The sequence below is a fragment of the Gallus gallus genome, chromosome 11, assembly GCF_016699485.2.
Source record: "Gallus gallus isolate bGalGal1 chromosome 11, bGalGal1.mat.broiler.GRCg7b, whole genome shotgun sequence".
In the NCBI taxonomy this organism is placed as follows: domain Eukaryota; kingdom Metazoa; phylum Chordata; class Aves; order Galliformes; family Phasianidae; genus Gallus; species Gallus gallus.
In genome coordinates, this window is record NC_052542.1 from 15,780,410 (window position 1) to 15,792,865 (window position 12,456).

The window sequence follows — 12,456 nt, forward strand, 5'->3', positions numbered from 1 at the left end:
CAAATTATTTTGCTTTTATAAATCACTTGTTCCAATAGAAAAGAAGAATCACTGCTATCAGTGCAGAAACACCTAGGCAAATACAAGTGCTTTACAAAGTTAAACAAAAAGGTGTGAATTTCAAGGTTTCTCATACATCAGCAGGGCAAAATAAAGATTCCATTACGTATTTATATAATCTACAGTGAAAGTGATATTTTTTTTCAGTGTTACTGTGCAAGGATATGAGTGATGTGAACTAGAGTACTTGTTTTTCTTTGTTTGTTCAAAACTATGGGAAAAGCAAATAACAATTTCCTTCAATCTCCATCATTCTTCCTGACCAAAGTAGATAGGCTTTAGTCTGAGAGAGAAAATGCTAATCCGTGGAATGGAGGATAAAATAAAAATGTCTATGTAGATAGCAAGTAAAGGAAATATTGCACTTATTATGGTTCATTCCATAGCAAGACTCAGACTTCCAACCTAATCTTTATTATCTTTGTGTTTCTGTGAAAGATCTCTTCAGCCAACAAGATCCTAAGTTGTGCTCCCCGCTGATTCTTTCACTTCCTTTATTTTTAGTGCTTTCATTTTTTCTTTTATACAACGATGTCACTAGTTTTCCAAGTGGCATGGACATTATTTGTCCTGTCAAGTCTTTTCGATCACTGAGATAACCTTTTTGTTTTCATCTTGTGCTGTGAATGTAATAAATCAAATCCTTGCCAAAAGCAACTTTTGAATTTTATATCATGAAATTTGCATTTCATGCTCTGTTGCTTCTTCACAGAATCCATCCAATCTGCAAAGAAAAATAACACCACGTGACCTGTGTATCTAATACAAATAAATGTTTCTAAGCAACTGACTGAACAGTCTGAGGATCAGAAATTACTCATCTGAGAAACTTGCGTATCATAGTAGAGAATGTATTTATGCACAGATTTCAAGGGCTGTTAGCGCATGGTTTGTAAACTGAAACAGGGCCAAAAATGTATCAAATTATGAATGCTGTAATTTATTAACCTCTTAGATAAATTTGGCAAAATAAAGCTGTTTTTAAGTTAAGAGACTAATATTGTTCTTCACTTTCAAGTGTTCAGGTGGCAGCAATCAGAACCTTAAGCACTAAGCTGTTAGTTTGATTTTTGCTATAGCGCTGCATTCACGTACCGAAGGGAATGGTGCAAAGAAATTTGAATAACAGAGTAGAATTAATAACTGTACATTCCTTGGAAACTCTGCATTTTATAAACACAGCATGCTGTGCATAATCTGATGTACACAATGCAGTTTTGGTCACTTTTTGAAGTAGAACTTTTGTACTTTGTGTGTGTGTGTGTGGCAAGAACTGAAGCATTTATCTTGTGAATTCATAATGCTATTTAAATACAGCCCATTCAAAATTATTCTGAGACTCATTGCGTGATGGATAATGATGCAGAGTGGATAAAGGAGTTGAGTGATTTTGCTGACTTTGCCCAAGCTTTGGGTACTCAGGTTTTTAATTCCAGAAATCTGTTTAAATGACGGTGTGTCAGTAAAGGCAGCAGACATAGTTGGTCTCACATTAATGACTTGCTTGGCTTTGGAAGAATGTTGTGTTAGATAAAAATAGAACTTTTTGATTGGACTGAACACAACGTTTTCAAGCAAAGTGGAGATTAGGAGGTGGATAATATTCTGTTGTGGTCTGAGCTCAGGTTTTTGAAGGCATCACTTCTCAGAAAGGCAGTGGATTAGAAGTTGAGATCTGAATAGCATTTTTAGATCTTTAAGGTGCAAGTTCTAAAATAATGTGATCTACTTGAAAGTCCCTGGAAGCACTTATTAGAACAATATAGAATCTATATCTTCTCTATTCCTTATGAATATTTTAACTGCTGTACTATTTGTCCCTGTTCAGTCACTCCAGAGTAGTCACTAAGGGTCTATGGATTGCTCTTATGCTGCCAACACCCGAAGTGTTAGCACTTTGAGAGTATTTATTCTTTTCAAGGTTCTTCCAGGCTGTGTCCCAGCAACCAGAAACCCATGGCCAATGCTACAGAAGTGAGGCAGTAGGAGCAGCAGTGGAGATGCTGAGCAGATGGCATGCAAGCTGTAAGGCAGGTTGGATCTGTCTTCTCTTGGCCAGGAAACTTGAATGAGAGCTGTTTACTTGGTGTTTGTATATGTGGTGACTTTTCTTATCCCATGGAAACATAAAAGTGAACAGATATGAAGGAGGTAATATAAATATTTCTATGCTACTATGGCTGCAGGTTGTTAGCACGGAATGCCTAGATCCAAACATGAATTCGAACATGTAACATTACACTATCAATGTCACATCTCACGTATTGTAAAGCTGTACTTGACTTTAGTTCCAGTAGTAATAATTCAGGAAAAAAGTTTCAAACTCTAGTAAACTGGAACGCCTGCCATTTTAGGATCTTTTTCCTGAAGTCTGTAGCAATGAATATTGTTAACAATTTGATGTTAGAGCTCATGAATCACTGGTCTGTTCCAGTATACCAATTAATTTTACAGTGAGAGTGACACTCTTTGAATTTCCTGAATTAGACTTAATTGCCAGCATGTGATTAAGGAGAAAAGTGAGAATCCACTGATATCTCCAAGACTGTCAGAACCTTCTTCTTGCATCTTTTGCTTTTACTGTGGGAGTGTTCTGCAGAAAAGCCGATCTTTGATTTCCCCATACCTCAAACAGATATGGCAATTACAAGACAACCTTGTCATTTCAAGCTAGCGTGTATTAGAAGTTCTGTGGAATGTAAGTGTGGAAATAAAATTATATGGAATGACTTGTTTTAAGTGTCATGGTAGTCATACTTTTTAAAAAACAAGTTTATTTTCTGAATGCAAATTTTAAATACCTCTCATCTAACTCAGAACTTCATGCTGTCTTACTCAGTAATATTGTGGAGGCCTGTGAGATTGTCCAGACTAATCAATGATTTAGAACTAATGGGCATTCTTATATGAATTTAATTAGGCCACTGTGGTAGAATCAAATAATACAGGCGACGCTCGGGTCTTGTATTTTTATTAACAACTGCAGTCAACATCCCATACTGTGCCAACGCCAATACCACTGAGGTTTTAAGAGGTAGCGTCTGAAAGATGCTACACCAGAGTCTCTTCCTTTGTATCACAGAACAGAATTAAGCTTCTGGTATCAGACACTTACAGTCTGTTAATTCGTTTGTATTGAAGAGTGAAAATACAACCCAAATTGTGAAGTGGATTAATACACTACCATTTTGGCTCTTTGCACTCAGTTAATGCCTGCTAATTAATTTGTTCTGAGTAGCTAGACCAAGCTGTGAAGTGGATTAATGCACTAACATTTCGTCCAAATTTCAAATTTAGTTTGGTGAATGAGGAGTTTTGCCTTAGCCCAGATCTAAGTGGGCATTTTGTCTTCATCAAAGACTACCACTCCATTTGTCAGTCTGGCAGCTCCTGTATGGGAAAAGCATAAAAAGACTGCCAGCTCTGTAGAGCACCACACATGCATTGCAAAGACTGATAGAATATATCTAGCCTTTTTTTGAGAATTGTTGTGCAGATCTGTGATCTCAACATAATGCATTCCTGCATTGCAATCTCATATAATGTATTAATTTTGCTGGTATTCAATACAACTCTGATCTAATGGAGTGGAGGAAGAAACTGTTGTGGGCATTTCAGCTTAAGTTCAATATTAATGGAAAGAAAAGTATTCAAACTCCCTCCCAGGTAAATAACCCTTGATTATTGCAAGAAGAAACAGACTTCTTCGATTCTTAATTAAACATGTCTTATTTTTCAGCATAAGATAACTGGCACATTTGTTTTGTAGCACACTGGAGCAAATCTCCTGTAGGTAATCTGTGCTGTGTGAAGACTATAATTAATCTAGGTGTGTTCAACTGACTGCATATGCATAGTTCAGCTTGCCAAAATGTACAGAGTAGGGCTGTAGGACATAAATTCAGTGGTTACATTCTGGATGTTTTTTCAAGGTCTTGTGAAATTGCATGTGGGATTTCTCCTGTTCTACTATTGCATATATGTCTATTCTTCGCTGTAGTGCTTCATGCACATCATGTCTGCTTTTAAAGAGAAAGTTGGGGGGTAAGATAAAGGACATGATAAGGAATTGCTGTTACTTTTCTTGCCTTGAATGAGTTAACAAACCTGTACCGGAAGTATTCCTAAATCTATTAGGATTTCTGAAGTTCTGATACTGACTGTGCTTTCTGTAAGGGTTGTCTGGTGAAATAGGAAGGTTTTGGAGGTGTGATGCCATGAAGGATGCTGCTGAAGAAAAAGACCTAAGAATATACGTAAAATTAAAAGGCATTCTGGTAAACAAAAATACGAATTTTAGATTACTACATTTGGGTAGGGTTGTATGATCGAGGCTCAAGAGAAACAAATTCAAAATGAATGTGAAAGGATGAACATTTTCCAATGGGAAAACAGGGTTGGTAGAACTACAGTGCCACCTGGAGTGCAGGAAAGTGGGGGAGATGGAATTTGGGATTGCAGGATGTTCTGGAAGAATAGGAGGATCACACAGTTTAGAGAATAATGAGGTAAATAATAAATGAATTTTGATTTAGATCACAGGTTGTTTTGTTGAGGGAATGGAGATAATGAGAAAACAGAGATAACAATGAATATGTGGCAGTAGAGCATGAAAAAAATGCTGAGGAAGCAAGGCTGAGAAGGTTTGAACTGTAATCACAGCTTGGAGTCTTAGGCAGGATAGGAAGAAATGTGCTTTATGCACCCATTCAGATATGGGACTGGGATTGCAGCTACTAGATCTATTAAGCAGTATACATGATTTTAACATACAATATTATTGCTTTAGGGTATGATGAAATTGCTTTTGTGCAGCACTGTTATAATGCAATGAATTTCAGAGCATTTGAGCAATCCAGAACATGGGTATAAAATGTTAGTTTTCTTCCACATACTTATAGCTCACTGCCCTGCAGCAAGAGATAGAAACCTGTTCTACCTTGGAAAAACAATTTCTGCTATGAATAGCACTTATTCTTTGCAAGAAATAAAATTTCTTTATTAGGAATTGTTCTTATACTTCAGTACTGAAACATGAAACAACTTGCTCATAGCTGCTCGTGCTCTTCCAAATTTTTGTTTACATCAGTCTGATCTACAGCTTTTGTGACCTTATATAGGCTTCTGTTCATCACTGATTCACTTATCGTGCCTTGGAAGCAAGGTGTGTTTTCTATATGTTTCTCTCTTTCTCAGTCTGGAAATTAGGGTACCTTCAACATTCTGGAAGCTTGTTGAAACTAAGGAGAAGTTCTAGCATCGTGAGTTCTTACAGATGGGGAAAAAAGCTCTGCTTAGTGATAGGAATATTAAAAGTAAGAGACTAAGGCTTTGTGTCCATGCTGTGCAATTAATTTTCCACATGGTTTTAGTTGATCTTCAAGAGGATCAGATTCATGGAAGGTTTTAATTGCTTCAGGATTCCAGTATGTCTAGTAGTGTCTTCAGCTGCAGTATGGTTTCTTAGTTCAATGGGTGATGCTTTCATGAAAAGTAAAACAAAATTAAGAACAGCAATAATTAAAAAAAAAAAAAATCCACCTGTTTTCAAGGTAAAATTCTAAAGCAAATTAGCATTAAAATAGTTGTGATTTCTGCATTACCAAATGTTTCCAACAATAATTCAACTTTTTCTTAATGTTATTGACTCCTGCAGATCAAGTAACCTCCGTCCCATAGAAACACCTGTAGCACAGCTTGCTGAATGCAGTAGCAAAGATCTAGTCTGAGATAATCAAGTATCTATGAAGTTAATGGGTGTATTGACTAGGCCATTTAGGGATCTGCCTTGCTATTTATCTAACATTTAAGTCTGTCAATCCAAAAGTAATGCCACCTGTTTATTTCCATCAAAACTACATCAGCTACAAAGAGCATAATAACAGGAGACAGTCTGGCCAAAACTAGTGATTGTTCCACGGTCCTCAAACTGGTATGGAACTTGTCGTTACTGTGTTGCAACAGGAAGGTTGTCTACTAATCTGGCCTGACTCTGGAAGTTTGAGCCTTCAGCTTAGTGTTGCAATGTAGCAGTCAGAGTTGATGGTTTGTCCAGGCCCTGGGAAATCTGGAAGGATCACACCTTTCCTATCCCAAAAGACAATGCACATCATTGTAACTGATGAGGGCTGCACCTTGAATTTTTTCTTTGATGGGGTATTATCGTGCTGCCACTCCCTGGACTGCCATTTTGTCTCCAGCTCTTAATGGGGACACTATGTCTCATCGCCAGTAATGATGTGATTCAGGAAACTTCAACCTCATTTTGACTCAATAGGTCCTGAAAAACTTGCATATGGTGTTCATTTTGTTCTTGTGTGAGGATTTGTTAGACTCACCTGCCAGAAACTTTGCTTTATTCCAACACTGTCACCATCATTTCTAATGCAATGAAGCCAGTAATCAGCTCCATACACAGTTCCCTGGTCGTAATCCACTAATTTGTGTGGATGAGCTGATTGAGGTGCTCTTCAGTTCGTGGTGTGACAGCTATGTGTGACCATCTGGAATGTGTTTTGTCTTTCATGTTGTTGTTGCCACTGCTAAAAAGCACCGCTCACTGTGCTCACATCCACAGTTTGATTTCTATAAACATTCAGCAAATATCCATGAATGTCAATGATTACAGTGTTTTCTGCATGGAGGAATTCAGTGACCCACCTTTGCTTCACCCACACTTCCATGTTAGATGCCATTCTGTCAGGCTGCCCCTCTGCTGCCATCTGTTGCAGGGTAACAAAATTGAATGAAATAGTGGTGGGAAGGTTCAGCCTGTACTGCTATACTGCTAACATCTGCCTCCGATGATGTGGCCAACATAGTACAGCAGGGAGTATTACTTTCAGAGCAGTCCTTCTAGAATGGTAAAAACACCCACACAAATTGAGCTCCTCAAAGCGTTGCCATTACTCATATATCGTATCTGACCATAATTCATGAGCCTGGAAACTTACATGCTCTGAAGTAACTGAGCATTCTTAGGAGATTTTGGCTGGGTTTGTTCTTTTGAAGTTTGTTTTCTTTTTTAGGCTGGCATTTACAGTTTTTGAGGACAGACTATTTCTGAGCAGATGTTTCCGTATTTGCTCTTGACCTTTACAGATCTCCGTGTTATTTATTGAGTTAATTGTTTACTTAAACAGTTGTTCTTTAACTTGTAAGTAATTATTAGCACACTTTTTTTTTTGTATTATTGAAAGTACACAGAAATATTTTTGAATGATTTAGAAATTGTTAACCATTATACTGCTGTTAACAACGGATCTGATGATGGAAATAAGATATAAAGCAATCATGAGACACTATATGAAGATTAGAGCACAAGTCTGAAATTTCAGCTGAGAAAGATGTAAAAATGGTTTCTCTTATGTTGATCAGCATACAGTTTTAGTTCAAGCTTATGCAGCAATATTATTTAGGAGAAAAATTGTTATACCACTGAATGCCACAATTTTTTTTCTTCTGATGAGCATCCATTTACATTTATTATTTGTTGTAGTGGAACTTGGGATTACCCCCATTTTAGGCCGTCAAGCTTAGTATCTAAAAGCAATAAATGGTAGAAACTCAACCACTTTTCTGGTCAGCATAGTTAGTGTGTTACAGATTGCCACTCCAATGATGCTTCCAACCCTTATTGTGACAAATCAATAAGTATTCAGCCACCTTATTCCCATGACAAGTTCTAATGAAATTTGCTTTGCTGAGAGTAATGGTACCTGCTCCTGGATAGCTACTAGACCTTTCATTCAAACATTCAAGAATTGCAATGACCCCAAGAACCCCTGGCAAAAACATAAAGAAGAAAACAGCAACAAAACCCCAGACTGGAGTGTTCTCAAGGGAACTGAGGAAATTTGGAGTGACTTTTTCCACTAGGCCAACTCATTTTTCTAAAATTTAGCTATGTTTGTTGCTTGCTTAATGCAAATAGGAAATCAAGCTTTGTTGCCAGTGAAATAAGCTCTTTGGTTCTGAACTATTGCTGTTTTAAGTACTGAAACCGTGACTGGAAAGGAAATATAATGAAATGAAAAATAGGGTCTAAAAAGCTAGTTATGAAATAGTGCATTGGATAAGGAAATGACAGTTGGATTCTAATCAGGAAAAAAGGAGCTGGCACATAGTGATCATGGGTCTGACAAGGTAATTAAATAGTACAAATAGAGAAAAATCCTACCATGTTCTTTATTTTTGTTCTAAAAAATTTGCAAACAGAGAAACAGGATTTTTACTTTCAGTGAACTCTTCTTAGAAATGCACGTTTATCATTATAATGTATGTATTTAATTTTCTTAATTTTAATGTAATTTCTTCAAAAAATTAAGGCAAATTCAGTAAAAATCCTGATTTAAGCAAAATAGGGATCCTTGAGTGGGAACCTCTTCAGAGGTTTGATTTTTTCAATCAGGTGCCAAGTGCCCATATTGTTTCAATTTCTTGCTTTCTGTTCTATATACTGATTGAGGTCTATACCACCAGTTGCCAGCTGCTTGGCATTAAGCAGAATCTTCTTTCTTCTTTTTTTTTCCAAACAAATTCTTATGATGACCACAAACAGCCTTGAATTAGTAAACATGTTGGTAAAATACTCTTGTTTCTTTCTTTCTGTTTACCCATGTTATATAGTGATGCTTTTTGGTACTCATTTAATCAGCCATCTTGTAGTGTCTGACAGCAAGTTAGGCACCAGGGAATGATGAAGTAGAGAAAATTCATCAAGAAATAAGTATTTAAAAAACCATCAGTCTGATCTGAAGAATGAATAGTATGAAATGTACTCAGCAGAAGTGCTTACATTTCTTTGCCCAATCTCCAAAAGCTTTCTTTTCTTTACCATTGCAAAGAACTAATTGCATTTAAAAACGTAAGTTTGTTCCCACGTCCTACTCAAAAATCTGAACTTGGATGCCTGAAGGCTTTTCACCCTGCTGCTTTCCTTGGAACTTTGTTTCATTGTATTAATGACTGCAGTGTTGACTCATTGGAAGAAAAAGTGAGAGTGTATTCAATTTTGGACCTTCTGCACATGTGTAAGGGTAACCTGACATGTGAGAAAGTGGTGAATTAATTGCTCATGGGTCTGTGGCTACCAAAATTTGAGAGATCTAGGTATTGAGCAGCCTGAGAATTCCTTTTACGCCTCAAACTATCATAAGAAGAAACACGATACAAAGAGATGTAAATCTAAGTGTGCCATACTCCTTTCCAGTGATGATGCATCTGGGAGGTCATCCTTACTCTTTCTTGAGCAGAAAGGTAGCCATGAATATAGGAGTTACCACAAGTCAGAACCGTAATCAGTTCTGCGCTGCTGCTGCTAAACTAAGGAGCTGATATTTCTTCCTAGACATACTGCTAGTCATTTATTCTTACTGTTCTTAGCAACGTCACAGATACGTGACAGCCAAACTGTCTGCTGTGTTTACAGTGTAAATGATTTTGAAAGCTTACCGCTCTGCACGTTTGCCTCTGGATAGAATTCAGCTGCTTTTATTTGACATGTCGTGTGTTTTTATCTTGAACTTTCTTATGAGTTTTTATTAGGGAAAGTTCTTTTGGGAGAGGGATTGAAAGACAAAAATAGGGACCCAAGTGGCCTTAGGCTGAAAGACTAAAGAGACGTAGCAAAGCCTTTGGGAGAGATGGGGACTCCAAATCAGGGTGAGCCTCTACAGGTTATGAAAACTGGCAGAATTGTTCTAACTGCTCTTTGACTTTACCATGGCTAAAGATGACAGATGAAGACTTACTCTCCTTGTTACTGTTTGTCACCAAACCTGCAAAGTCACGCTGAAGCTCATAGACGTAAAGCAGTGTTTGGTGGCAATACGCTGCATGAGAGTGTGGGTGGGAGGCTCCTATGCATATGGCAGCAGGAGCAGCCTGAGGAGTTCCTGTCTGATGTTCAGATTGTGTCATCGAGAAAACCCATTCATTTTTTCCATTTTATTAAAACATAACATCAAGATGAAGCTGTTCTTAGAGGATAAAGTGGTTATATTAAAACAACAACTTGAATTCCAGAACTGATTGGAAAATTCATTGCATTGAGAAAGCAAGGAAAATTGCATAGTCTGATGTAATTACCTTCACGAAATCAGACATTTCATTCAACCTGTGATTTGGTTCACAAAACTCTCACGACCATCTGTACAAACAGTGGTGATCTGAACCTTCTCCAGTTTTAAAATTCATTCTCCAAACAGCGCAAATTGTTGTGACGTTTCTTTTAGAAAAGGGCCTGTATCAAAGTGAGAGCTCTGGGAGATGGGGAAAGGCTGGTTCTGACCTACATAGCTGCTGGAGAAGAGATCTGCAGAAACTATAGGATAAGAAATAAAAGTGTGCAGCTTCTGGGAAACTGCACTTCATGCACAGGGAAAGCACTGAGAGGATCAGAGAAAAGGTGGGGAGGGAAGGCAGAGGTGTGTTGGATAGGGCTTCCAAGGGGCTAGAGGACACTGGAAAGTACACATAAAGTGCTGAATTGCCTGAAGCTCCTCTGGAGCTAAACAGCCCAGAAAATGCAGTAGGAAAAAGAAGACTTGTGTATAAACCACTTCTATTTCTTTTCTTTCAGATATGGTAGCATGAAGTTTTTTTCATGTAAAAGAAACCTATTAGATGGTATTCTAAGTTATGCTTGGGCTTTGTTGTACGTTGTTTACTCTTAGCTTACAAGTGTTTGATCTGAGACATCAGCAGCTGGGGACAATCTTGGAAAATAACCTCTGAGTTCTGTTTGCAGGAAAACATGGACTGAGAAGTGACTGAGCGTAGATACAACTTCAAATGTGATAATAGAAAAAACATGTAAAACATTTAAAGTGGGGTTTTTTAAAGGTCCCATGCTAGTATTTGAGGTTAGCTAAATCTTGTTTAAAATTTATGATTTAAGTAGTCCTCTGAGTTTAAGTCTAGTCTATAGGAATACAAAATGAGTATAGATTGTCTACTCTTACTTTCATAAGTGGAATAAACCTTCAGTTTTAAATAGTTTGATATGTTATCCGTAATCATTGGAAAGCACAGTATAAAGCGTAGAGCCTGTTAGTTCATGTTCATTTCACTTGAAGATATAGGGAGTGGAAATAGCAGATGAGTGTTATGTTGAAAGTCATTGTAACTGGTCATTTTCTTTTGTAGGAAATCTTTAAGATAGAAGGCAACCTTGGAATTCCAAGACAAAAAAGGGCTATTCTGGCGACTCCAATATTAATTCCAGAAAATCAAAGACCACCATTTCCCAGATCAGTTGGCAAGGTAAGTTTAAAAATATTTATATATTGTAGGATCCAATTTTGATATAATAACATTTATTCTGTTTTAAGGAGTGCTTTTAATGTTTTTCCATCTATACTGTATAGATGAAAATGGCTTTTTATTCACAGGAGTCTTTAGTATCATATGGTTATGGTAAAATGTATTCATCAAAATCACATGGTTTGATGAAGCTGCTGTCTGTAATAGAGGTTACTGCTTACCTGTCTGTGTGTGAGGCTGAGGCTGAAATCTGGGTTGGGAATGTTATGAAGCATAACGTACTGAGTAGTGAGGATTACCTTGTTTTTAATCTTAACCCTTAGGAGGTCCTAAGGTAAAGAAGTCCTAAATTCATGTACTTAAATTCACTTATAATGTCTAAAGACTAAGTCATACTTCACACTCATTAGTGGTTTATTTTTGATGAAAAATGGGAAGTTCTTGCAGCTACAGGGATCCATGTGAATTAGAATTCCAACGACTCCTTTTCCAAAACTTTAAGTATACAGCTAGAATACAAAATCATTCAAAGTGAAATACAAGTGACTGTTTAAATGGCTATTCAGGCAACAGAAGTTGTAATTACATGAATATATTTTTGCACACTGACAGTCACGAAACAGGAACTGTGTTCCTCTTTTAGTAGGTGCGACAATGACATAACAGTCTATGGAGCTGCAGAGTACGTTCGTAATTCCCACCGATAGGATCACTAGAGCTAAATGCACAGCTTGAGGGCAGAATTTTACTCTACAACCAATGTGTAATTTAGCCAGCCTGGTACCTTATCAGTTACTTTAATAATTAGGAAAGGTTGTTTTCCATTCAGTAAATTGAAAGAATAATCTGATTTTTTTTTTTCTCTCCTTTCTTAGTAATTTATAGTAATTTCTGAACTTCATGTCATGTTTCATAGTTTGACAGTTAGAGAGTAGTACCTTAGTAAATATTGTTGGCTAATATATTAGTGATAAATAGTTAATTTTAAAACTTCTCTTGCTCAATTTTAAAGGAGGGAGAGAATTGGAAATTCTTATACATAGATATGGTGTCTTTTTTGTTTTTGTAATTGTCTTCCCCTCATTCTCCTTCTTCCTCAGGTAATCTGAGCTGCTTTCTAGAAGTGCCTCC

At 37.0% G+C, this 12,456-nt stretch overlaps 1 protein-coding gene across 6 annotated transcripts in view; it reads left to right on the top strand.

Annotated features, from left to right (window-relative positions):
* CDH13 (cadherin 13) overlaps positions 1 to 12,456 on the top strand; it is a 432,936-nt gene that overhangs the window by 168,911 nt on the left and 251,569 nt on the right. For all 6 annotated transcript variants that reach the window (NM_001396286.1, NM_001001760.2, XM_015292521.4 and 3 more), the window contains exon 4: positions 11,209 to 11,325. In NM_001396286.1, the coding sequence (NP_001383215.1) occupies positions 11,209 to 11,325 (117 nt within the window). The remainder of the gene's footprint in view (positions 1 to 11,208; positions 11,326 to 12,456) is intronic.